Source organism: Rhinatrema bivittatum, chromosome 9 (assembly GCF_901001135.1).
Source record: "Rhinatrema bivittatum chromosome 9, aRhiBiv1.1, whole genome shotgun sequence".
Lineage (NCBI taxonomy): Eukaryota > Metazoa > Chordata > Amphibia > Gymnophiona > Rhinatrematidae > Rhinatrema > Rhinatrema bivittatum.
The window spans coordinates 23,958,632-23,984,463 of NC_042623.1; the positions used below are offsets into that span (position 1 = coordinate 23,958,632).

Genomic DNA, 25,832 nt, shown 5'->3' on the forward strand with positions numbered 1-25,832 from the left:
TTCCGGCCTCCAATAATACTGGGATTTCAACTCCAGCAGGTCTGCAAGAGCAGTCCCAACTCATCAAGAACGTGTACAACTCCAGTCCTCACCTCACCCCACTCCCCTCCAAAAACAGCTCAGCATCGGCACCGAATGAAAAAGTGATACAAGTAGTGGTGGGACAGCTGATCAGACGCCAGTTACAGTCATCAAGAAGCAATAGAACCTCCAGGCGCCCCCAACTTCAACCCCAGGTAAGCAGTTTCCCGCCGCGGTACTCATTCTTAAAAGGGATCAAGAAAACCAGAAGCAAACTTTTTTTTTTTTTTTTTTAACTGAACTTAAAAAACACAGGAAGAAAAAGCGCAGTACCTGTCCACAACAAGGTTTCCGTCATTCGTTCGAATCCCGGTCCACATCTCCCAGAGTTCTGCGTCCGAAGGCTGCGTGTAGGGACCGAAGACCGCGCCGATTCTGAAACGTTGAGAGAAGCGCTAAAAAAAAATATATTACAGACTCGACGAAAGAAATCCTAACATGTCAGCTAAGGGTCAAAGCGCAAGACAACCTTCATAGCTGTAAAAGATTGCTTGCACATCACATCTCGCTTTTTTATTTATTTAATGTTTTCAAGGGATGACTATCACACATCAAACTAGGCCACAAGGCCTTCGATAGCACAATAGGAAGATATTAACAATAATTCAGCAAACAATCCAGTAATGTGAGCCATCCTGTTCGACTCCATATTATCCCATATTTCAGGGGTGGGCAATTCCAGTCCTCGAGGGCCACAAACCTGTCGAGGTTTTAGGATATCCTAATGAATATGCGTGACAGATTTGCATACAACTGAGGCAGAGTGCATGCAAATCTCTCTCATGCATATTCATTAGGGATATCCTGAAAACCAGACTGGTTTGTGGCCCTCGAGGACCGGAATTGCCCACCCCTGCTATATTTGGTATGTTACCCTTCCCCCCCCTCCCCCCCGGCCCGTATGGTAGCTTCCATGCTGTAAGGAACATGGCAAAGCATTTAAAGTCAAGGCCATGAGAGGCGGGCAACAACAGACTTCACGAAGTGATCAATCTGTTGGGGCCACTCACCCAGCCCTCCAAACTCACCCCTTGGAAAAGATGTAGTAGTTCATCAGCCTGGTCAGGATGGGAGACAGCACGCCACCGTCCTTCAGCAACTTTGGGGGGAAAAAGAAACGAGACAAAACGTTGTCAAGGCGCTCAGCTAGAAACAAGATGCAACGCTCGGTTTCTTCTCGAGCTGGGCCTGAAATGAATTCAGGGCCAGGCCAATTGTCTACACTGCTACAAGCTCTGGTCATAGTTTAGTCTTAGTTTATTTAATACTTGATAAATCTCAAATCTTACAGAAGTAAATCAATGCAATGCACAATAAGGGTAAATTAGCATGGTATAATAAAAGAAAAAAAAAAAAGCACCACAAAATAAAATTAAAATAAAATAAAAGATAAACGTTTAATGTAAAAATTAAATAGACACAAGTGCCGGAACATAACGCAATTAACAGAACTCTAAAATGAAGTTAGTGAGCTCAATATTACAGAATACTTTTGAATTCAAATAAGAAGCCAAACGAATAAAATGGATCATTCTTCTGGGCCCTCACTGCTGGGCATCTCCCAGCTGCACAAGCTGGACCAGGGAGGCTCCCCACAAATAAACAAACACAGACTACTAACCAACCCCTGATGGAGAGGGAATAAGCAGGAAATTAAAACCCCTCCTGGAGGAGCTAAAGACCAAAGATAAAATATCAGCAACACCTCTGGGCCTCGACGGTTCCAAGAAGTGGTACAAAAAACACTGCCTTCCACCCCTAAGACCGGAGGGCTCAGGGAACGGGCACAGGGATACAGAGCCTGGCACCTGTAGGACAGGAGGGCACAGGGAGCGGGCACTGGGATACAGAGCCTGGCACCTGTAGGACAGGAGGGCACAGGGAACGGGCACAGGGATACAGAGCCTGGCACCTGTAGGACCAGAGGGCACAGGGATACAGAGCCTGGCACTGTAGGACCGGAGGGCACAGGATACAGAGCCTGGCACCTGTAGGACCGGAGGGCACAGGGAACGGGCACAGGGATACAGAGCCTGGCACCTGTAGGACCAGAGGGCACAGGAATACAGAGCCTGGCACCTGTAGGACCAGAGGGCACAGTGATACAGAGCCTGGCACCTGTAGGACCAGAGAGCTCAGGGAACAGGTACAGGGATACAGAGCCTGGCACCTGTAGGACCAGAGGGCACAGGGATACAGAGCCTGGCACCTGTAGGACCAGAGGGCACAGGGATACAGAGCCAGGCACCTGTAGGACCAGAGGGCACAGGGATACAGAGCCAGGCACCTGTAGGACCAGAGGGCACAGGGATACAAATGGCCAGACGCATACCTTCTGAAGAAATCTGGGGTGTGTCGTCTCGGGAAAGATACCTACAGTGATTTAAGAACAAGTTCATGTTACACTCAGAAGTCAACCAGCGCTCACACATACGACAAAGACCTTTTATCTCGGACGCAGCCCTCCCCAACCAGGCCGCTTCCGACAAGGAGCGGCCCCCAAAAGTAGCAGCCGTTCATCTTAGAAGCCCAGAAACAAGAGAAGCGCCGACAGCAGCAGGAGACCGTATGGCCCGCCATCCCCTCAACTAAATCCCCATCCCTCCCACAGAGACCCTCGCCTCTATCCCATGCTTTCCTGAGTCCGTGCACTGTACTGGTCTCCACCACCTCCCACGGGGGAGGCCGTTCCTCGCGCCCGCTGCTCGCTCTGTACCGAAATATTTCCTAAGACCACCCCTGAGTCTACGATTCCCTTCCGTCCTCAGTGCCAGGAAAGGTGCCAGGACGTGAAAGGTTTACCCACTTATGAAAAGGATGGGGGATTTCCATTTTCAGTCTCTGCGGGCGCCCTTGCGCCAACATTGCACGCGCCAGCCGCATTTTTAGAATTTGAAATGGGACGAGGAGTTTGCTGGGGAAAAGAGCGGGCGCTTTCTGCCATCTCCATGGGGGGAGTGGGGGGGAGATCATGGCAATTGTCCTAGCAATGTCTTTGTTACCCTTCTATCTGTAAAGACTTGCTGTACACACTTTTTTTTTTTTTTTTTTTTTTTTTAATAAGTATGGCCTAAGCCTTCTTTCGCTGCCGAGGCCAGGTGGTATCAACATCTTCAAAGGAAAAATCCGGCGGGGTTTCTTCTCTGTGGGAGATCATTCAACCTGTCTCCTCCTCTACTATGGATTCAGATTTTTTCCAAATGCGTGCCCGCTGTGAGCATCACCAAAGCGTCTCCTCACTGGATGTTTTCTCCCGTTCCCGTCCATTGTTCCCCATCCGTCCCCTCTGATTCTGGCCCTTCATTTTCTGGTTGTTTGTCCCATATCTCTGTGTGTTCATATCCATAATTGGTCACGTATGCTGCATAACTGCTGCGGCCGTTAATGATTGGTTTGGCCTTAAAAAAATAACAAAAAAACAAAAAAAAAACTATTTTGCTTTAAAAAAACAAAACAAAAAAAACCCAAACAACTTTGGTTTCAACCACACACAGAGATTGAAAAGATAGGCAATCTGGGTCAATAGCAGGAGGAGTAAACAGGTTAAATTAGCTCCCCACAGAGAGAAACTTATTGGATTTCCACTCTGAATACACAGATCGGTGGGCTTGATGAAGAGATTTTAGGTCATGCTTAGAATCCTTATATAAAACAGTTTCTATTGAACAGATAAACGTGTGCAAAGGTTTTTTTTTTGTTTTTTTTAACAAAACCAACATATCATTAAAATAGATTTAGAAACCTCTTTCCCAGATTTATGATCAGGATAAAAAAAACAAACCAAAAAACATTCCAAAAGAAGCAATTCAAGTTTTACCTAATCAGAGGGCAACTATCTCTCTGCCTCAACGAAGCCAAGCGTGTCCCTACACGTGCTGCCTCCTAGCCGCTCGCCTTGGCGGTCTCATCAATGCCAGGACCCCCCAGCTAATTGCCGGCTCTCACCCGTGTCTGTTGTGATCCCCGAACACTCATAGGGCCAGGCGGAGACGAGATCCCCTTCAAACAGATCCGTTTTTTCTTTTGGGTTTTTTTTTTTAAACAAAACTTTGCTGAAAGAAACAGAGTACTTTCCTTAATGCTGCAGAGCAGCTGTAGATCTCGAGGGCTCTGGGTCACCAGCTTCCGGAAACCCCCTTGGTGTCCAGGGATGAAGTCACCACCAAGGGTCACCAACCCTCTGCTCATCCCCCTCAATCAGGGAGGATGGCCCCACAGGGGACCTAACTCCACCTTAGGAAGAAGCTCCTGAAGGATTTTTTTTTTTTTTTTTTTTTTTAACTCCACACTGCAGGTTTTACACCTCTACCATCTGCTGAAGACAGAAAATTACCAAGGGACTGTAGGTGGCACACTAGGTTAAGTAGCAGAGTCGGCAAAGCTTTTCTTCTCTGTCTCCATCTGCTGGCAGGGAGGCAAAACTCAGGAGTTGATCTGGGGTATGAACAGGTTCCATATTAGGAGCTACCACCCAGGAAAAAGATCTAGGCATCATAGTGGATAATACTTTAAAATCGTCGGCTCAGTGTGCTGCAAGCAGTCAAAAAAGCAAACAGAATGTTAGGAATTATTGGGAAGAGAATGGTTAATAAAATGGAAAATGTCATAATGCCTCTGTATCGCTCCATGGTGAGACCGCATCTTGAATACTGTTTACAATTCTGGTCGCCGCATCTCAAAAAAGATATAGTTGCGATGGAGAAGGTACAGAGAAGGGTAACCAAAATGATAAAGGGGATGGAACAGCTCCCCTATGAGGAAAGGCTGAAGAGGTTAGGGCTGTTCAGCTTGGAGAAGAGACACTGAGGGGGGATATGATAGAGATCTTTAAGATCATGAGATGTCTTGAACGAGTAGATGTGAATCAGTTATTTACACTTTCGAATAATAGAAGGACTAGGGGGCATTCCTAGAAGGAATAGGGGGCAAGTATTCCTAGGGGGCATTCCTAGGGGGTATTCCTAGGGGGCATTCCTAGAAGGACTAGGGGGCAAGTAGCACATTTAAGACCAATCGGAGAAAATTCTTTTTCAATCAACGCACATTAAAGCTCTTGAATTTGTTGCCAGAGGATGGTGGTTAGTGCAGTTAGTGTAGCTGGGTTCAAAAAAGGTTTGGATAAGTTCTTGAAGGAGAAGTCCATTAACGGCTATTAATCAAGTTTACTTAGGGAATAGCCACTGCTATTAATTGCATCAGTAGCATGGGATCTTCTTAGTGTTTGGGTAATTGCCAGGTTCTTGTGGCCTGGTTTGGCCTCTTTTGGAAACAGGATGCTGGGCTTGATGGACCCTTGGTCTGACCCAGCACGGCAATTTCTTATGTTCTTAAAAATCAGAGGACTACTGCCTATGCCTCAAAAAAAAAAAAAAAAAAAGATACAGGTATTGGTAAGTTCATTAAACTAAGTAAACCAACAAATAAGTGAAGATCCATTGCTAAACAAACATAATTAAGACACAGCTCCTTATTACATGCTTATCATCAATTACTGTTCCGTTAATTCTAACACAGTTAACAGCAAGGGGTTTGTAAAGCTTGCAGGAACATGAGATCAAGGATCCTTTCCCATCGGGGTTCAAGACCTTTTTATCTATTGACTCAAGCACGGCTGGTCAGGCTGATCACGACTTACTGCCCCCGCTGCCATCACTCGGGTAGCAGCAGAGTCTGCAAAAAAAAAAAAAAAAAAAAAGGCTGCAAGAAAATACAAATCACATCGCCGCAATAAAATATCCATTCCTGTAGCTAAGTATGCAGCAATCCCACTTGGAATCTGGGAGGGATGGTGCGGGCTCAGAGTTCATGGAACAGTAATTGAGAGTCAAGCAAAAGATTCCTGTTCCATTTCCCGCTCGCACAGGCTGCATCAAAGGACCTTCAAAACGTTGGACTGATTATAGTTTGAAGGAGCTGCAGTGTGAATGCATTTATAGGGGCGTTAAGAGAAGCTTGAACTGAATGCGGGAGCCAGAAGGGGAGTCGCATGGTCACAGTGACACTGCAGATAGATAAGTCCATGCACCTGAATTTTGATTAGAATGCAGTGGAGAAAGGTGGCTGAGCGAGAGGGCCTGTGAAGAGCAATTTGCAGTAGTGGAAATGGGAGGCGGTAAGAAAGCGTGGATGAGCATTTCGGTAGCATGCTCAGAAAGGAAGAGATGGATTTTAGAGACACGCGTCAGCAGCGTTGTGGATGTGCGTAGAGGGAAAAAGAGAATCAAAAGATTAAACCCCCACTCCCCAAGGCTATTGGCTGTGCAGGTTTAACTATATGCATATACATTTACATGCAGACTTCAAAAATCAAAAAAGTATGCCTATGAATGTGCCCCTCCCCCAGAATGCCTACTGCAAGCGTGGGGAAAAGCACGCACCTAATCGAGTTATGCTCTTCGGAAAGTTCACGGACATTACTTGCACCACCCAACCCTCCCAATGGTTTTCAAAAGTCAATCTGATGCGTGTAAACCCTTCTGAAAATTCACCACCCTTAACGTGCTCCTGCAGTGTCCCATACCTAGAATTTAAAAAAAAAAAAAGAAATTCTAACAGTCTTCGGAGAGGACTGGAACAGCCTGCTCCATCTTGCAAATCTTGTCCAAAAAGCCCCAGTCCGCCAGACCGTGGATTTCCTACAACCGAGTCTGAAACCAGCGGCAGCGCGTGCCTGCTCTAGATGAACAGTCAAGAGATTCTGGAGGCGAGGAACCGCCTGCGCCATCTTTTACGAGACACAGCAGACAGCCCTGTCCCGAGGGGATGCCTGGGCTTCTCTTGGGCTCTCAGCAAATTGTGCATTTAGCCACTTGATGGCCGCAGGCTCTGAGGCAGAAAGGGAGGTAAAACGTATTCAGGTGTCGAGATGGTCCACGCAGGTTTTATGGGCCAAATGGCTATGCTAAAACAGCCCGGACCTCAGTGCACATAAAAGTACACGTGCAACACTTTTACGCGACCTGCAGAGAGACATTCCAGGCGAGGGAGCCGAGTAGGGGCAGAGTTTGATTTTGGGTTTTTTTTTGTTTGTTTTTTTTTTTAAAGTACGCGCGTAAGTTATGCCCTCCGAAGAGCAGGTGCAAGCTTACACAAGGTTAAGTTGTGCACGCACCGGGATAATCACCTGAGGATTTTTACAGTGCTCTGTGCAGAGTTATAAAATTATCCTGCTTAATTTAAGAGGTTTTATATACCGATGCTCATGAAAAATCATATCGCGTCTGTTTACATATAACTTTAGTTGGAATTACAATAAACAGGGGAATTTAACCTGGAGAAATAACTCTAGAGAGAGTCACAAACATGAATAGAGGTGGAGAATGAGTAATAGCGTTAATAACATTAACTTAAAGTAACAACAATGATAACTGTGTTAAGTAATGCGGTGAGGTAATTCATCCCGATGAGTAATTCATCCCGTTTTCACCTGACCAGAGAAGTCCTTGGGATTTAAGTGTCTCTGCGAAATTCTTTCCTTCCACCAAAGGCCTACACCACCATTTTCAGAAACTTGCAAGCGTCTGCGGCTTGTAGAGGATTTTCCCTTCTCAGCTCCAATGTATTTCACATGTACTGCGGTAAGAAAATGTTTAAAAACACCCTTTGCACAGCAGCAATGCTTGTTAACGGGATGAAGCACAAAATTCTCCCTCTCCTTGGAGTATGCAGTCGCCTCAGGAAAGCTGAAACAGTGCCCGGAGGAGCCTTAAGAAAAAAAAAAAAGAAAACCCAGATACTTCCATCTATTAGCAGCTTGCTGGCTTTTTCCTAGAGAATTGCTAAAGTCTGTACAATGGGAACCAGTTTTCTATAGTGAAAACAGTTTAATTTAACAGTTTGTAAGACATCTTTCCAGAATAATCCCCTGAAGGCAAGCATTTACATTACAAAATAAAATCATAACAGTAGGTAGTACAAATAACTACACAATAAAAAAAAACATAAAAAACCATCCAAAATCTCAAACAAAGCAAAATAAAATCATACAAATAAAAGATATTCAGATGTATAATCAATAAACAAAATCCAACTAAATACACAAAACAAGTCTCAAATATATACCAGTAGATTACATAAGAAATTGTCATACTAGGTCAGACCAAGGGTCCATCAAGCCCAGCATCCTGCTTCCAACAGAGGCCAAACCAGGCCACAAGAACCTGGCAAGTACCCAAAAACTAAGTCTATCCCATGCTATTGATGCTAGCAATAGCTTCAGTAATTCCTTCTCTTTTTTTTTGTAATTGAAGCTTTTATTGAATATAACCAAATGAACATAACAGCAAACAAAGTGCCAGTACCACAGACACCAATTAACAACAATAGCTACAAGCATCTTGTAATGGTACCAAACAATAAACACGCTGAGTCAACCCCCTGAATCTGGTTCCATCTGGTTCCGTCTGGATTCCCCCCCCCACAACCCCTGGTCATTAATACAAAAATTGAGGCATACAGAGAATGAGATAATTCGATGGGCTAGTTATAATCTTCAATCAGCCAAATTGGGCGCATTACCAAGCTTCCAAGTTATATAGTGCGACCAAATGTCCCTACGGAGGGCCAATCTATCCTGGCAGACTGCGGAGAGTTTACTCATATAATGGATTCTATCTATCCTGGACAGGACGGATCCCAATGTAGGAGGCCCCTGCTTACGCCACCAAAGCGCTATCTCACACTTGACCGTAGAAACCACTTGTTGGATCCATCTATTGGCCAATCTGTTACCTTGATGTGGGAACATGTTTAGCAGACAACTTTTGGGATCCCTGATCATGTGAATGTGTATTACCTCAGACAAAATGAAGTACCTCATCCCAAAGATGAGCTATACTTGGGCACTCCCACAACAAATGAAAAAAGGTACCAACCGCACCGCAGCCTCTCCAGCACAGGTTGTTGCCCCGCCCCCCCCCGAAACAGACAGTCTGTCTGGGGTGAGATACCAGGGATATAAAACTTTATATGCATTCTCTTAATTGTTGAGGACATGGAACAACTACTAATTGCAATAAATGAGTGTTCCCAGACACCATCCCCTAGCATCTCCCCCATATCACGCTCCCAGGCTAAATGAAATTACATGATCAGGGATCCCAAAAGTTGTCTGCTAAACATGTTCCCACATCAAGGTAACAAACTTGGATATAGGTTTAACCATCTTCACTGCATTGGAGCAATAATTTTTAAAAAGAGATTTGCCTTGCTTGAGAGCTCCGCCAATGTGTGCTGAAGTATAGTAGTGGGAAAGTTGACTGTAAGTAAGGAAATCATTAGGAGACAGAGAGTGTGACCTCTGAAGATCATTAAAGGGTAGCATAGAACGACCATTCCATTGATGTTCCCAAGTGTAAAGCCCTCTGTCTCGCCAGAACCTAATCGTATGGGGCAGTGTGCCTGGGTAGGACTTATCAAACAGGAAGGATGTAAGGAAAAAAAGCGGTTTCCCCCCCCCCAGCTAAATGAGGCCTCCACTTCTCCCAAATGTCCAGTATCAGTTGTGAGTGCGAAGATAAGCCTGAGACATCCATCCTCCCTCTCTGCCAGGCCCTAATAAATAAGGGTGGATCACCCGCTCCATCCGCTATGATTCTGACCCAAGCCTTTGGAGTGTCCTGACAATTCCATTGAATAAGAGCACTCAACTGGGAAGCACTAAAATACCAATCTAGGTTTGGCACCTGTAAGCCTCCCCCTTGCTTTGTCCCAGTACAAGGTGGTCCTGGCCACCCCATGGCGGTCTACGTCTCCAGAGAAACCGGAGTAGCTTATGTTGTAGAGATGTGAATCGGAACCAGAATCGGTTCGGATTTCAGTTCCGATTCACATCTCTATTACGTTGCCAAAGAGTTAAATGGGAGGCCAGTACTAGTACAGGCAGTGTTTGGAAAAAATAACAAAGACGAGGTAGTACATTCATTTTGATTATAGCAATTCTGCCGAACCATGAAAAGTCCCCTCTGTCCCACCGATCTAGATCCTTCCCAATGCTTACAAGAAGAGGTCCATAATTAAGGTGAAAAAGCTCCCTAGGATCCGGACCAATCTTGATGCTTAAATACTTAATCCAATGCTTTGCAACCTTAAACGGAATGGCCCCCGTGATAATTGAAAAACTATCCGGCGGCATGGAAATATTAAGAAGCTCTGATTTGTCCTCATTAATTTTAAAACAAGAGACTGTGCCATAGGCCCTGAGCTCTTGTAGTAGAAGTACTAACGAGGAATTTGGAGATGTCACTGTGAAGAGCAAGTCATCTGCGAACATAGATAGTTTGTAGGCAGAGGGCCCTACTTGTACCCCCTGAATAGCGGGAGGGGATCTAATTAAGGCCGCAAATGGTTCTAAGGAAAGAGCAAATAGTAGGGGCAATAGCAGGCAGCCCTGGCGAGTGCCTCTATTTACTGTGAACAGCTGTGTATATTCCCCATTAATTTTCAGGCTTCCCCTAGGATTTTCATAAAGTTGTTGAATCCATCTGATAAAGAAGGGCCCCAAATTAAACTTCTGAAGGACTTTAAGTAGATACGGCCAATGTACTCTGTCAAAAGCCTTTTCTGCGTCCACCCCCAGGAGCACCACAGGAGTGTTCTCCTGCTGTACCCTCCAGATGAGTTCTAGCACTCGGCGTACATTATCAGAGGCCAAACGACCTGGAACAAACCCTGATTGATCTTCATGTATTAACATGGGCGCCACCTTTCCCAATCTGGTAGCCAATATTTTGGCTAAGAGCTTTAAATCAATATTAATCAGTGATATAGAGTGGTAGGATCCACATAGCGTCGGGTCTCGACTCCCCTTTGCTAAGACGGTAATACCCGCTAAGTAGGCCTCCGGAGATATAGCCCCCTCCCCCAGATTGCAAGGCATTAAAAAAAAAAAAGTGTGGAGTACCGGTGGGATCACCTCAGCCTGAAAATTTTTGTAGAACTTGTCTGCGTACCCATCGAGACCTGGTGCCTTCCCTAGCTTCAGATCGTGAATGGCCTTATAAAGTTCGGCATGGGTAATCGCAGCGTTAAGAAAATGTACATGCCTCTGCCGACAAGGAGAGAAGCTCCATCCAATGAAGATATTCATCAATTAAGGAGTCACGCCCGAAAGCATCAGATGCATACAGTTCTTCATAAAATCGGGTAAAGCGTGTGTGGTCTAACTGGCCTCATATAGCATCGAACCTTTGGCGTCTTTGATTTTGGTTATAAGAGACTGGGCCGCTCGTTCCTTAAGCTTCCTCGCTAACAGGCGGCCTTGCTTTATTACCAAATTCAAAGTATTTCTGTTGAAGTCAGTCAAGTGAAAAGCTATTTTATCCAAATCTAGCGCATGTAACTCACGCTTAGCGGCTAGCAGAGCGTCCAGAATTTTAGGATCTAGAGACCTCTTATGGCTTAAGGATAATTTAGTAATATGCTGCATGAGGCTGAGACGTTTAGCATTCCTCTCCTTTTTAAGGAAGCTGGCCCGAGCAATGAGCTTTCCCCTAACTACCCAGACCGTGCCCGGGGTCACACTCTCAGTGGTATTCAGTTGTAGGTACTCCTGAATGTCACCGGTCAAGGATTCCACAAATGTTATAGGCTGTCATTTAGACGCCAGTACCGATTTCCTATAGATCTGATGGGTAATCTTATGTCTAACCAGATTGATCCGACCTAATAATATCCCCGTTGTCTGTCTTAGATACCAGTTCTGCTACATCTTTGTCAATTAGATACATGTCAATATGAGAATAAGATTGATGGGTGTGTGAAAAAAAAGGTATAGTTTCGCTGGGTTGGATTGTGCAAACGTCATATATCAATCAACCCCCTATCACAAATGAAGTTTTTCAAGGCCCTTCTATGAACTCTACCTCCCCCCGCTGAAGAGTGCAAATTATCTAAATAGGGGTACCTAGTCAGATTAAATCCCCCCCAACCCAGTTCTCCAGCAAGCTGGAAATAGTCTGGAAGAATGAAGACTGGTCTGAATTTGGACCATATATTGTAAGGAGGGTGAACAAAGTGTTAAGTAATACTTTCAGAGCTAAGTATCTTCCCTCAGGATTTCTGCGGATATCTTTAACATCTAGGACCAATGATTTGGGAAATAATATCCCCACTCCTCCATACTTCCGGTGAATGGAAGCAGAAGCTAAAATTTGTTGAGGAAAAAATCTGTCCCATAGTAGCCGTTCTGTCCACTTCAGTAAATGGGTTTCTTGACAGAAAATTATATTTGCCTGTCCCCTTTTGGCCTCGTGAAAAAGTAGTTTCTGTTTAGTAGGGGAATTTAGACCCTTAACATTGATCGAGAGAATATATAGTTCAGCCATAGTAAAATAAAAAAAAGAGAAAGCTCATAGGACCACTGCTCCAAACGATCGCCCCACTGACAAGAGATACTGGAGCCCATCGGAACCACTTGGTAAGGCGAAGATGGGTGCCCATCGAAAGCTGATTAATGACCACATCCCCCCCCCCCCCAATGTCCCTCCCCTCTCCCCCTCAAAACCCTTGATCCTTGACTTACAACTCTCCATATTGGGCTCCCTCCTCCTGGAGGAGGAGTAATGGCATCATGGTCCTGACCCCTTCACCCGGGGTCCTCCCGACCAATAATAAGCCAAAGATATGTATGAAATAGTCATGCCCCTTGCCAGAATTTAGCTCCAGGAACTCGATGTGTGAGAAATAGTGGCCCAGACACCACGCTGTGAGAAAAACATGTCACTCAGTGTAGAGAAGGCTGAATGCCCATGTAATTCAGTCAGGAGAGTCAGGTAGTTGGCAGGAGCCGCTGGATTGTCTCCTTAGGACGTTTGCCTCCCTTCTCTACCCTTTGCCACCTCAGGATATCGCTCCGGGCTTTGGAAGAGTTCCGGAGTCCAGGATCCTCACTACTCCTCGCAGGGGTAATCCCAGCGGCCTCCAAGATGTCCAGCGCTTCTTCTATAAATGATACTCGGGATGATATTCCGGCAATAGTGAAGCTGAGGCCGAATGGGAAAAGCCACCGGTATCTAATGTTGTTAGCACGCAGCGTCGTAGTGAACTCACAGAATCCTCACAGTCTGCGGATGGTAGTCTGTGCTAAGTCCTGGAAAATCTCCACCTTGTGATTCTCCCAGATTAGAAAGCCCATCTTGCGGGCCCGAAGCACGATCTCTTCCTTTTGGGTATAGCTATGGAAACATGCTATAATGTCCCTGGGTCTCTCCAAGTGATTAGTTCCCAGCAAGTGGTGTGCGCGTTCTATTTTGATCATAGCTGCTTCCACGGGGTCCTCTGCTGTGCTGAGAATTTGAGCACAAATGTTACTGACCACCTGCTTGCAATTGATGAGGTCCTGGGATTCAAATAGACCCTAAACCGTAGATTCCCTCTCCTGGACCTATTTTCAAGGTCCTCAAGCCTATTAAGGAGGTCATCCTGCACTTTAGAGAGCTTAACTTGATCCAGCCTGCAGAGAGAGATTTCTGAGGCCTGGTCCTCCAAATGAGCCTCTGATTCAGCGACCCTGTTCCCCAATGCTATGACGTCTTTTTGGAAATCTGCAAGCACCCCGTGGAGTTCTTTTTTAAGTCCCTCCCATATCTCCTCTGAGCTCCCCAAACCAATTAATAAAGTCTGTTCGGCTCGGCATTGCTTCTCCTGTCCCCCCCGTCCGTCCCCCCCGGACTCTCTCACCTCCTCTGCCATGCCCGCGGCCTGTATTTCACTGCCAGAGTCCGCCTCCATTGCTACTGCCAAGAAGGAGAATCACTGGAGGTCTGTTTTTCTCCTCGGTACCATCATGCGGGTATTAGGACTGCCTGCCACACAGATTTTTGAAGCGCAAAAACACTCTGGGAAGGTGCGATGGGGGCCGATGCAATTTGGTCACAGGAGGCGCTCCGGGTTCAGGCAGCCATTCCTCTCTGTGACATCACATCCTCCAGTAATGGAGAAATTACTTACCTGCTAATTTCGTTTTCCTTAGTGTAGACAGATGGACTCAGAACCAATGGGTATAGTGGGCTCCTGATAGCAGTTGGAGATGAAGTCAGATTTCAATCTGACGTCAGCACTACATATACACATGCAGGAAGCTCTGCTCTTCAATATTCTCCTCGAAAAGCAATTGTGGATATATGTGTGTTTGAATAACTTTGTTAACTCGATCAACTCTATCAACTTGAACTGGTTGCCGTGATTTCTAGCTGGAGATCGCCAGTGCACTCAACCGAGAAAAAGAAACACACCTGGCAATTATGGGTGTCTTAACTAGGGGACAGTCTGCTTGTCTTGCTCTCAGGGATTGTCCCCCGAGGTTTCCATATTTTAGGGCAGCCGTGGGCAGGATACTGAGTCCATCTGTCTACACTAAGGAAAATGAAATTATCAGGTAAGTAATTTCTCCATTTCCTAGCATGTAGCAGATGGACTCAGGACCAATGGGATGTACAAAAGCTAATCTCGAACCAGTGGGAGGCTGCCCATGACCCACTTAGTACTGCCCTTGCGAATGCTGTCCTCCCTGGCCTGAACATCCAGGCAGTAGAACCTCAAGATGGTGTGAATGGAGGACCACGTCGCCGCCCAACAGATTTCGGCGGGTGACAGCATCTTGGTTTCTGCCCAGGACACTGCCTGGGCCCTTGTGGAATGGGCCTCGACTTGTAGAGGTGGATGCTTGCCTGCCTCTACGTAGGCCGCCTTGATTACTTCTTTGATCCAGTGGGCTATGGTTGCCCGCGAGGCTGTTTCCCCTTGTTTCTTCCCGCTGTGAAGGACGAACAGGTGGTCCGTCTTTCTTACGGATTCCGATCTTTCCAGGTATCAGACTAGGAGTCTGCTGACGTTAAGATCGCGTAGAAGGCGTGAGTCTTCAGAGTCCTTATGCTCTTCTGGAGATGGCAGAGAGATGGTTTGGTTTAGATGGAAATGAAAAACCACCTTTGGAAGGAAGGAGGGGACAGTGCGCAGCTGTATGGATCCCAGTGTGAATCTGAGGGACGGTTCCCTACAGAACAGTGCTTGAAGTTCGGAGATGCGATGGGCTGAACATTTTGCCCCTAGGAATGCAGTCTTCAAGGTCAGGAGCCATAGGGACAGACCGCGTGTAGGTCTGAAAGAAGCTCCCGCTAGGAAGTAGAATACTAGATCGAGATTCCATAGGGGTACCGGCCACTTTAGTGGTGGTTGGATTTGCTTGACCCTTCAGGAAGCGGGAGACTTCTGGATGGGAAGATAGACTGATGCCGTCCACTTTGGCTCTTAAGCCGGCCAGCACGGCCCATTGAACCTTGATGGAATTGAGACACAACCCCTTTCCTCAAGCCGTCCTGCAGAAATTCCAGGATCATGGGAATTTTGACTGTCCGCGGAAGGATGTCGCAGTCTCCACACCAGACTTCGAATATTCTCCATGTTCATATGTAAGTTAAAGATGTGGAAAACTTGCGTGCTCGGGGCAAGGTGTCAATCACTGCCCTCGAGTATCCGCTCTTCTTCAGGTGAGTCCTCTCAATGGCCAGACTGTAAGAGAGAACTGAGTTGGGTCTTCGTGGAGGATCGGTCCTTGCTGGAGCAGGTCCCTGTGTGCAGGTAGACACAATGGGTTCCCCGCCAGACGTCTTCGCATGTCTGCGTACCAAGGCCTTCTTGGCCAGTCCGGGGCCACTAGAAGTACTAGCCCCCTGTGGTGTTCTATCTTGCGGATGATCCTGCCCAGTAATGGCCATGGAGGAAAGCCGTACAGCCGGGCTTCCTGTGGCCAGGTCTGGACGAGGGTGTCAATCCCCTGGGATTATGGTTCTCGTCAGCGGCTGAAGAACTTGGGAACTTGGGCATTGGACCGGGTTGCCAGAAGATCCATGGCTGGTGTTCCCCAGTGGTTTACTATCAACTGGAAGGCTGTGGTCAACAGCATCCATTCCCCTGGGTCTAGACTCTCTCTGCTGAGGTAATTCGCAGTGACGTTGTCTTTTCCCATGATGTGGGCGGCTGAGATCCCTTGTAGGTTTTACTTCCACCCACGCCATTGGGGGGTCTATATCCAGGAACACCTGTTTGCTTCTGGTTCCTCCCTGGCAGTTGATGTAGGCAACTGTTGTGGAGTTGTCTGACAGATTCACCCTGGAGTCTGTGACTGAATCATAGGCAGGCTAGTTTGACTGCCCGTACTTCTAGTCGGTTGATGTTCCATCTCAACTCTTCCTTGTCTCATTGTCCCTGGGCTCCCCACCCTAGTAGGCTAGCATCCGTGGTGAGCAAGACCCAGGTCGGTGGGGATAGCCTTACTCCCTTGCTCAGATGGTCTTGTAGCCACCATTGGAGCTGGGTCCGCACCTCTGCCGGTAGCTGGAGGCGAACAGCGTAGTCCTGGGACATCGGGTTCCATCGTGACAATAGGGAACGTTGTAGCAGTCGCATGTGGGCTCTTGCCCATGGGACAACTTCCAGGGTTGGATGTCAAGAGGCCGAGGACTTGGAGGTAATCCCACACCTTGGGGCGAGAACAACTCAGCAGTTTTCGCAACTGGTCCGTCAGTTTACTTCTCCATGTAGGGGGAAATACAACCTTGTCTTGTTTGGTGTCGAACCGGATTCCCAGGTATTCTAGTGATTGGGAGGGCTGCAGGTAGTTCTTGGTTATGTTGACGACCCACCTGAGATTCTGCAGTAGATTCTTGACTCTGGTGGTCGCCTGATGACTTTCCTCTGGAGATTTTGCCCTGATCAGCCAATTGTACAAGGATTCCTTCTTTCCTCCGTGTTGCCGCCACTATAACCATGATTTTGGTGAACGTCCGAGGGGCTGTAGCTAGCCCGAAGGGTAGTGCCCGGAACTGGTAGTGATGGTCCAGGATCGTTCAGCGTAGGTAGCGCTGATGATCGTGATGGACTGGGATGTGGAGATAGGCTTCTGACAGATCCAGAGAGGTCAGAAATTCTCCCAGCTGTACCGCCCTTGTGACCGAGCGTAGGGTTTCCATGCGGAAACGTGGTACCCTCAGGTAGCGATTGACAGACTTGAGATCCAGGGTGGGCCAGAACGTGCCCTTTTTCTTGGGGACGATAAAATAGATGACTAGTGTCCAGTATTTTGTTGGTGCGTGGGTACTAGTGTTATCACCTTTAGGGCGAGTAATTTTGTCAGTGTGGTTCCCATCGCTGTCCTCTTGGAGAGGGAGTGGCACGGTGATTTCACAAATTTGCCTGGAGGGATGCTGTGGGAGTCCAGATAGTATCCCTCTCGCATGATGGTTAGGACTCAGTCGTCCGACTTTATCTTGACCCATCTTTGGTAGAATAGGGCAAGCCTGCCCCCTATGGCTTCTTCCTGTGGATGAGTCCGTTGATTCTCATTGTGGAGTGCGGCTGGGGCCTGGTCCTGAGCCGGCTCCCCTCTTGTTGTGTCTGTTCCGAAAGGACGGGCCCCTGCCTACAGGGAGAGGTGCTTGGTATGTGTTTTTTTGTACGGTCTAAAACGCTGAGATCCTCTTTCCTTGCGTATTTGGGGAGGGGGGCGTTATCTTCTTTTGTTCCTGTTCTCCGGTAGCCGAGGTACAGGGGATTCGCCCCATTTGTCGGCTAACATCTCCAGTTCGCTTCCGAACAGGAGGGCTCCTTTAAAGGGCATTCTTGTGAGTTTTGTCTTGGAAGTTGCATCGGCTGACCAGCTTCAGAGCCAGAGTTTTCTTCTGGCTGCCACTATGGATGAGACGCCCATAGTGGCAGCTGATGTGCACACCAGGTCGGAGGTCGCATCCATGAGGAAAGATAAGGCCGGTTCTAATGTTTCAACGGACGTGGTTGCATCCCTAGAAAGTGACAAGCCGGCACGTGTCACCACGGCACAGCAGAAAGTGATCTGCAGGGACATGGCTGAGACATCAAATGATTGTATAAGGATGGATTCCTGACGTCTGTCTTGGGCATCTTTGAGTGCCGCTCCTCCTTTGACTGGAATGGTAGTGCGCATTGTGACAGCGCAGACCATGGCGTCCACTTTGGGGAACCCCAGGAGTTCTTTGGCTAAGGGTTCCAGGGGGCATAGGGCTTCTAGGGCCCACCCTCCTTTGAAGCTGGCCTCCGGAGCATTCCATTCCAGGTCAATCAGTTGTTGTACGGCCTGCCGCATTGGGAAATGGCGTGAGGCCTGACAGAGCCCGACCAAAACAGGGTTTTTGTCTTTGGCTCCGCTGCGGTGCTTGTGCCTGGGATGACCAGCACCTTCAGACTCAGAGACCGAGGTCAGAGAGCTCATCTTTGGAGAAGAAATGCATCATGGTTTGGTATGGTTCCGTTCCTGGAGGGGATTTCCCCTTCCTCCAGGGAATCTGGCTCTTCTTCCGAAGAGTCCTTGTCCCTTAAGGGGAGGCTTTTGTCCGGAGGAGGCATGTCTCGGGGAGGCCGAGAGAGGTCTGGAGGGTTTTGGTCCTCTGGTGGAGCCTGTGGCTGTAGAATTCCACCCAGGAAAAGGTTCCTGGGTCTATATTGAATCCAGTGGCGTTCCCCGAGGGGCCCGTCTGAGGAGGGGCCGAACCGGGGATAGAGAGGTCCGGGGTACTATCGTTGGTGGAGCCGGGTTCCTCTACTGGCGGAGAAGGGCCTTGTCCCGGTTCCCCCAGCGCTACCTCGCAATGTAGGCAACAGGGCAGTAGCCACTTCGTGTTGCGCAGCTGTCAAGTAGCAGCTTGGGCAGAGGGCTTGTCCCTTGGCTTTCTTGGCCGGTGGTGCCATGATTTGTGCGCGTGGAGTCATTCCAAACTCATCTGTGCGCGTATATGAGAGTGCTGGGAGGCTTAGTTGTGTGCTCCAGGTGCACAGACGCTGTGCGTGCAGGATGGTAGATGTCTGCGCCGCTGTGCGCACAGGCCTATTTGTGCGCCCGGCACAGATATGCACATACGGCTCAATGCTGTGTGCACGGCTCAGTTGTGCGGACAATATGGTGATGAAGGGGGCGAAATGGTGCCGGCGACCACGTGGACAAGATGGTGGCCCCCCCCCCCCGGAGGGTCTCCACATGGGAGGACCCTCGCACCGGATCGGGCTCTAGCCCGGACGGGGCTGCTCAACCCGATTGAACAGACACCGGAAGGACGATCTGTGTGGCTATCCGAGCCTCGGAGACCTTAAGAAAGTTTTCTACCTTACCTTGTCTCCGTGCTTCCTGGTCTCGTGCCGGGCGGTCTCCGGCTGCAGGGGGAGAGGGAAATTAGCTTCACCACTGCGCTCAGTATTGCACCCGCTGCCTCTCAGCCACTCCCGTTCCTGGGGGCTAAGTCCACACGGGGAGCTGGCTACCGGACAGAGGCCTACCTCTGAGGGATCTTGGAAATCACCTCAGGAATTCTCGACTGGGGGAGGGGCCCTTAGGTATCACTGCAGGAGAGCGGGGCTCGTCTGTAGAGGTAAGATTATTTCTTCTGTATTTTGGAATTTTCTTCTTTGGTTTGGATTTTCTAACGCTGTGCAAGTGTGTGTACAGTCCCAAACTGCTAAGGAGACTGAGAAATACTGAAGAGCAGAGCTTCCTGCACGGGTATATGTAGTGCTGACGTCAGATGGAAATCTGACTCCGTCTCCAACTGCTATCAGGAGCACACTATACCCATTGGTCCTGAATCCATCTGCTACATGCTAGGAAATTCCTTCTCTCAGTGGCTTGCCAGCTTCTTCGTAGAGAGCTACTGAAGTCTTTTGCTCAGGGTTTCACAGGCTATTTTCATTGCATTTTGAAGGTCTATGAGGAAGCAAGACACTTGCAGTGTTCACTATCAGGGAGACCAAAGCAAAAATGTGTGGGAAGAAATCCTGATTAGCCTGACACCACTGGCCAGGAGTCCCAATAGGAGAGGAACCTTGGTTTCATTATTTATTTATTTCTTACATTTATTTATTAATTACCTCTCTGTTAGAAAACACCCAAGGTGATGTCCATAAAATAAAATATTTAAAACAATTAAAAATTAAGATGATACATTTCTTCAATTATTAGGCCATCAAAATCATAAGCCACCAATACTTCCGATAAGGCCTATTAATATCACCAGGAGGTGCCAGGCAAACTCTTTTCTCTTAAATACAACTTTACATAACACTTGTTGCAGAATGTGAGAGTGACAGGGAATGTTAAGTACACTTCAGATTAACATTTGATAATTGGAATTGGGCTTCTTTGATAAATAGAACAATAGACAATCAGTCACCAAAAAGGGCTACCAAAGTATTGAGCCTGAAGTGCCTTAGGGAATGAAATGCCTAAGGCTAGGGTTTCCCAAACTGTCCTGATGACCTCCATAACTAGTCAGGTTTTCAGGATATCCATGAGTATATGCATGAGATAAATTTGCATATGCTGGTTCTACAGTGTTTGCAGACATCTCTCATACATATTCATTATGGATATCCTGAAAACCTGACTAGAGGTGGGGGTCAGCAGGACAGGTTCGGGAAACCCCGACGTAAGCGTTTGGTTGCATCGCTCGGATCCTCCATGGAATTTCAACGTGGCGATAAAACTCGGTTGTAATATGCGCCAATAAAGTAACAGTTTTTTGGGAAGACTGTTTTGATATTGTCTTTTTTTTTTTTGCACGCTGTATAAGAGCCCAGAGTTGGCCTCACCTCAGACGGCACTCTGTCCCTTCATTTCCTCTAAGCTGGTTTGATGTTAGAATTCAGAGGCTGAGGAAGAGGTTTTATATCCTTTCCATTATTTGCTGCTCTAGTACGGTCCCAGAGAGACTAACAGAAAAAGTGTACTCTCCAGGGCCAGAGGGAGACTTCACATCGCTGCCGTCTGGCCCTATGAGAGTCTTCCCGCATTAATGAGATCTCTCGCTACACAGAGTTCTGACGTAGAATTTTGGCTCTCTTTCTGAAGCGTGAGAAAGTCCCAAGAAAGGTTTAACGGCCCTTTCAGGACACCACCGGCAAGCCTGCAAAATTCAAACGGAATCTGTGACTTGTAAGTGCGTCTGTGCCTCCCTCCCATGCCCGACCAACTGAACCCCACGGCGGAAGGGGAGAGGCTGCTGCTGCCGCAGGGACCGGCGAGCGGGCGATCCGTAGCGCGACGGCTCAGCGAAAGCTCCCAGATCACGCCCAATGCAGGGCAGAGCCCAGCCAAACAGAAGCGAGCATAACCTCGGTGATCAGGATTTTTTTTTTTAGAGGAATTCTCAATGGCGGAGGCGTCGTATGATCTCTGAGTGTGGGAGACACGCTTTGAATACTTTATAATATTATACGGTGCAAGCAGCGCTCAAAACGTTCTCGACCAAAGTGACGAATGCCAGAATTACAGTCTCTTCACACTGATATTGACGAGCGATCATTACTGAAAGCGCAATAGTTACCTCCGTTAGATAAGCAGAGGCTGTTGATTTTGATGTGCCCGGTCCGATTGTACTCAAACCTAGAAAGAGATTAAAATAGAGACCAAGACCGTCATCACTAGTAGAATGATCCCAAAAAAAGCTCAAAAGAATCCCGCCAATAAAAAAATAAAAATAAAACCAGAAAGACGTACTAAATCAGGTGAGGCCAACTCCGCTCCTCAAGAGCCACAAACAGGCCTGATTTTCAGGATATTCACAATGAATATGCATGAGATAGGATTTGCATACAATGGAGGCAGTGCATGCAAATCCATCTCATGCACACTCATTGTGGATATTCTGAAAATCTGGCCGGTTTTTGGCTCAAGGACCAAAGTAGGCCACCCTTGTATTAATCACCTTTATATTCTGCTTGTGTGTGTAGGTGCTAAGGTGATCAGACACCAGGTCAGCTCCACTACTAAAAGCGGGAGGTTTAGGGATTTTTTTCCCTCTCCAATCTCTTCCCCTCCACTCCTGCATATGCTCGGATATTATTTGTAACTATTTCCCATCGTGTTCCTCATGTAGCATGCCACTACAGGGGTCGGTGGTAACACCTCTCCGAAGACGCCAAGTCATTCCCCTCCTCTCTAGCTTTTGGGTAAGATTTCTGTCTCCACACCCCGAAGGCAGCATCATTACCCTCTTCCCCTAGGTGCAGGACACGACTGGACTGTTATCGCACTTCTGGGAGATCAAAAAATGCTTCCTTGAGTTCAGTCTCTAAAGTTTCTTCCCTCTTCTCCCCCGGGTCAGCTCTGGCAGGGAAGTCACTGCGCCTGTGTGGCGGCCAGGGATTGGGGCTGCACATTGCGAAGTGGGAGCAAACGGTCTGTAACAAGCACTGATGCAGGGCGACCAGATAGCCCGAGCCAGTCCTGCATGCTCGGAGGCGTAGTTCCGATTTCCTCATGAAAAGCGGGAGGATATCTATGGACATAGGAGGGTAAACCCAGGACCAGGTCAGGCTGTCCCTTCTGATATGGAGCTACACAGTCATCGTAAGGTAAAGCTCACGGTTTCTGACCAGCGCTAATTTACGTTTTCATGTGCACACTATCGTGCGTAAAAATAGGGAGGTTACAGGTGTGGCCGAGCTCTGCGTGAATTTTGGAAAGGGCCCGGCCACGCGTGTAACCTCAGTTATGCACAGAAGTGACGGGCGTGGTCTGGGTGGGATGGGGGGAGGGCCAGGACAGCGCCAAAAAAAAAAAAAAAGGGGGGGGGGGGTTAGTTAGGGATAGTTTAGGGGTCTGGGAGGAAGGGTAGGGTTAGGGAAGTTCCCTCCCAGTCTGGCTCCTTAATTGGAGCGCACTGGTAGGGAACTGGTAAAAAAGCTGAGCGTGTCACCACGCGTAAAGTGAAAATTTAACCCCCCCCCCCCCCCCCCGTGCTAATGGGGCACTCACCTACACATGCGCATGCCGATTATAAAATCAGGCGTGCATGTGCACACGGATGTTGTATTTTATAACATGCGCGCATGCTTATAAGATTGGCACGTCCATGTGCACTCGCCTCTTTTAAAATCAAGCCCTAGGACCCTGGGCACATTTTATCATGTGAGACTGACTGACAAAGAAGCAGTGGTGTACACCCAGAAGCAGTGGTGTACACCCAGAAGCAGTGGTGTACACCCAGAAGCCGGGTTAACCCCTTTGGAATCTCAGCACTATACAAGTCCCAGGGCGTTTTCAATTGAAACACTGGCTGTAAGCGCCTTGCTGCTCATGCAGCCTATCAGGCCGATACAGTACAGTTAGCCGGCATTTGGATGCGCGTTTTGGACGCACTAGCTTTACTCCTTATTCAGTAAGGGATAATAGCGCGTCCAAAATGCGCATCCAACCCCCCGAACCTAATAGCGCCCGCAACATGCAAATGCATGTTGATGGCCCTATTAGGTATTCCCGCGCAATTCAGAAAGCAAAATGTGCAGCCAAGCCACACACTTTACTTTCAGAAATTAGCGCCTACCCAAAGGTAGGCGTTAATTTCTCCAGGCACAGGGAAAGTGCACAAAAAGCAGTAAAAACTGCTTTTCTGTGCACCCTCCGACTTAATATCATGGCGATATTAAGTCGGAGATCCTGAAAGTTAAAAAAGTAAAAAAGTAAAAAAATAAAAATTTTTCAAATGGGCCCACGGCTCGTGGGTCGAAAACCAGATACTCAGTTTTGCCAGCGTCCAGTTTCCGAACCGTGGCTGTCAGCGGGCTCGAGAACAGACGCCAGCAAAATTGAGCATCGGCTGTCAAACCCACTGACAGCCGCCGCTTCTGTTAAAAAAGAGGCGCTAGGGACGCGCTAGTGTCCCTAGAGCCTCTTTTTACCGCCGGGCCGAATTTAAATAAAATACTGTATCGCGCGCACAGGAGAGTGGGCGTTCGCCTGCTCTCCTGCGATTTTACTGTATTGGCCCGTATGTAAGCTGTGTTCCTCTTTCCTATATCAACGCCTCTGTGTTTAGTTTGCATTCGACTGCTCCAGAAGAATAAACGGATAGGATCTTCTCTTTACCAATGTCAGAATTATTTGCCATTACAGAGAAAAAAAAAAATTAGATTCGGGACGTTTTAACTCTGTGATCCGAGAGTAGATCTTAGCGACCCAAGCACCTCTGTGATTTAAGCTGACTGCAAGGAAAGACATCTTCAACAGAGAACGACACCAGATTTCCCTGCATGCGGCACTGACCTGTGGAGTAGCTCCTGGGCCACCGTGTCCCCGTAATCATGAGAGAGGAGGCTCACTTTCTGCTTCTGAAGTCCCAGGTGCCCCAGCAAAGCTTCCACGATTCGCGCCTGCTCAAAGATGGAATAGCGGTGCAACCTCTATATATATTAAAAAAAAAAAAAAAAGAAGCAGGAAGGATGAAAACAGACTCGCCCTCACACCGGCGCTACATTTTCTGAATCTCAGCATAAGTGAGAGGAGCAGCCGACTGGATGATGCCAAAAGGACAGTCTGTCAGACCGCACCCCTTTTGTGAGTGGGATCAGATGGTCAACTCCGGTCCAGAAGAGCCACAAACCGGTCTGGTTCTCAGGTCATCCACAAGGAAAATGCATACAACGGAGGCAGCACTTGCAAATATCCCAAGCGTATCTTCCTTGTGGATATCCTGAAACCCAGACCTGTCTGTGCCACTCCAGGACTGGAGCTGCATATCTCTGCGTTAGAGCGTGCCAGTGTTTAAAATATCTTCCCAGGGTGAGTTTGGCCCGTTTGAAGATTTCAGAAGTTGTCCCATGCAAATTAAAGACGCATGAAGACATCTCTTTAAAGTCACTCTCCCCTGATGCAGGCACTTTTGGGTCAAAACACTGATCATATCAGGTCAATTACCAAGTAAGGAAATTAACTTCTTACCTCCTACAATATTTGAAAAGCACAAAAAGCATATTTTATCAGCTTTCTCTGTGCTTTAAGACCATAGATTGCAGTGTATGAGAGCATGCATGACTTTCCTGAAATTTAGGTAGCTGGCCACCAGAGGGAGCTCAAGAGGAGTCCTTGGAAGCAGAGGTGATTCACTCTGAGCAAAGCTTGCTGGGAGGTGTAGTTTTAAGGGAATCTGGCCTGGGGAGCCAGGCAGAAGTAATTAAGAAACTGAGTAAGGAATGGAGAAAGCTAAAAAGAGTTGACAAGAGAGAGAGAAAGGAGTTGGAATGCTGTCAGGATGAGAGAAGACGGGTTGTGGGGCCATGGGCTGGGAACAGGATAACCCAAGAACCAAAAATGGTAGTAGTAAATTTCCATTTGGGAAAGCTGGCATAGTCTGATGCTAAGGGGTGCAGCCTCTCGCTAACGTATAGGAGCAAAGGATTGTTTTCTCAAATCCTGCAAGAATGCTAGCTTGGATTTAACCTCTCATGCACCAAGGTAATGCCCTGACTGTGGAAAGGAGTTGTGACCTGGAAATACTGGGATTTTAGAGTGAGAAAAAAGAAATTGTGCCCGTGTTTTATGCCTCATCACTGGGAAGGGAAGAGATGGCGTCCCTATCCCCAAGAGCTTTATGAGGGGAGCGTTACCTCCAAGCAGCTTTGAACGCTGTGGTTTTCCTATTAATTGCTTTGTTCTGTATGAGTTTTCACCCATCTTATGGATAAACTTTTTTAAGCTTTGCTGAATGTTTCCAGCATTCTGTAAATTTTCTTAAACTATTAATTACAGCCATTTCGTAGAAACAGGATGGCAGAAAGACCATGTGGACCATCCAGTCTACCCATCCGTCCAATTAATTTAGCACTAAAATTCCCATCACTTCCTTAGAGATCCCCTGTATTTATCCCATGCTTTCTTGAATTCAGATACTGTTTTTCTCTCTACCACTTCCACTGGGAGGCTGTTCCACACATCCACCACCCTTCTCTATAAAGAC

The 25,832-nt window shown here is 47.5% G+C and overlaps 1 protein-coding gene across 2 annotated transcripts in view; it reads right to left on the reverse strand.

Annotated features, from left to right (window-relative positions):
- Nucleotides 1-25,832, reverse strand: part of MEST — an 80,064-nt gene that overhangs the window by 25,163 nt on the left and 29,069 nt on the right. For both annotated transcript variants that reach the window (XM_029616033.1, XM_029616034.1), the window contains exons 6-10: nucleotides 24,143-24,279; nucleotides 21,423-21,481; nucleotides 2,414-2,454; nucleotides 1,110-1,180; nucleotides 355-456 (exon numbers count right to left, since the gene is read on the reverse strand). In XM_029616033.1, the coding sequence (XP_029471893.1) occupies nucleotides 355-456; nucleotides 1,110-1,180; nucleotides 2,414-2,454; nucleotides 21,423-21,481; nucleotides 24,143-24,279 (410 nt within the window). The remainder of the gene's footprint in view (nucleotides 1-354; nucleotides 457-1,109; nucleotides 1,181-2,413; nucleotides 2,455-21,422; nucleotides 21,482-24,142; nucleotides 24,280-25,832) is intronic.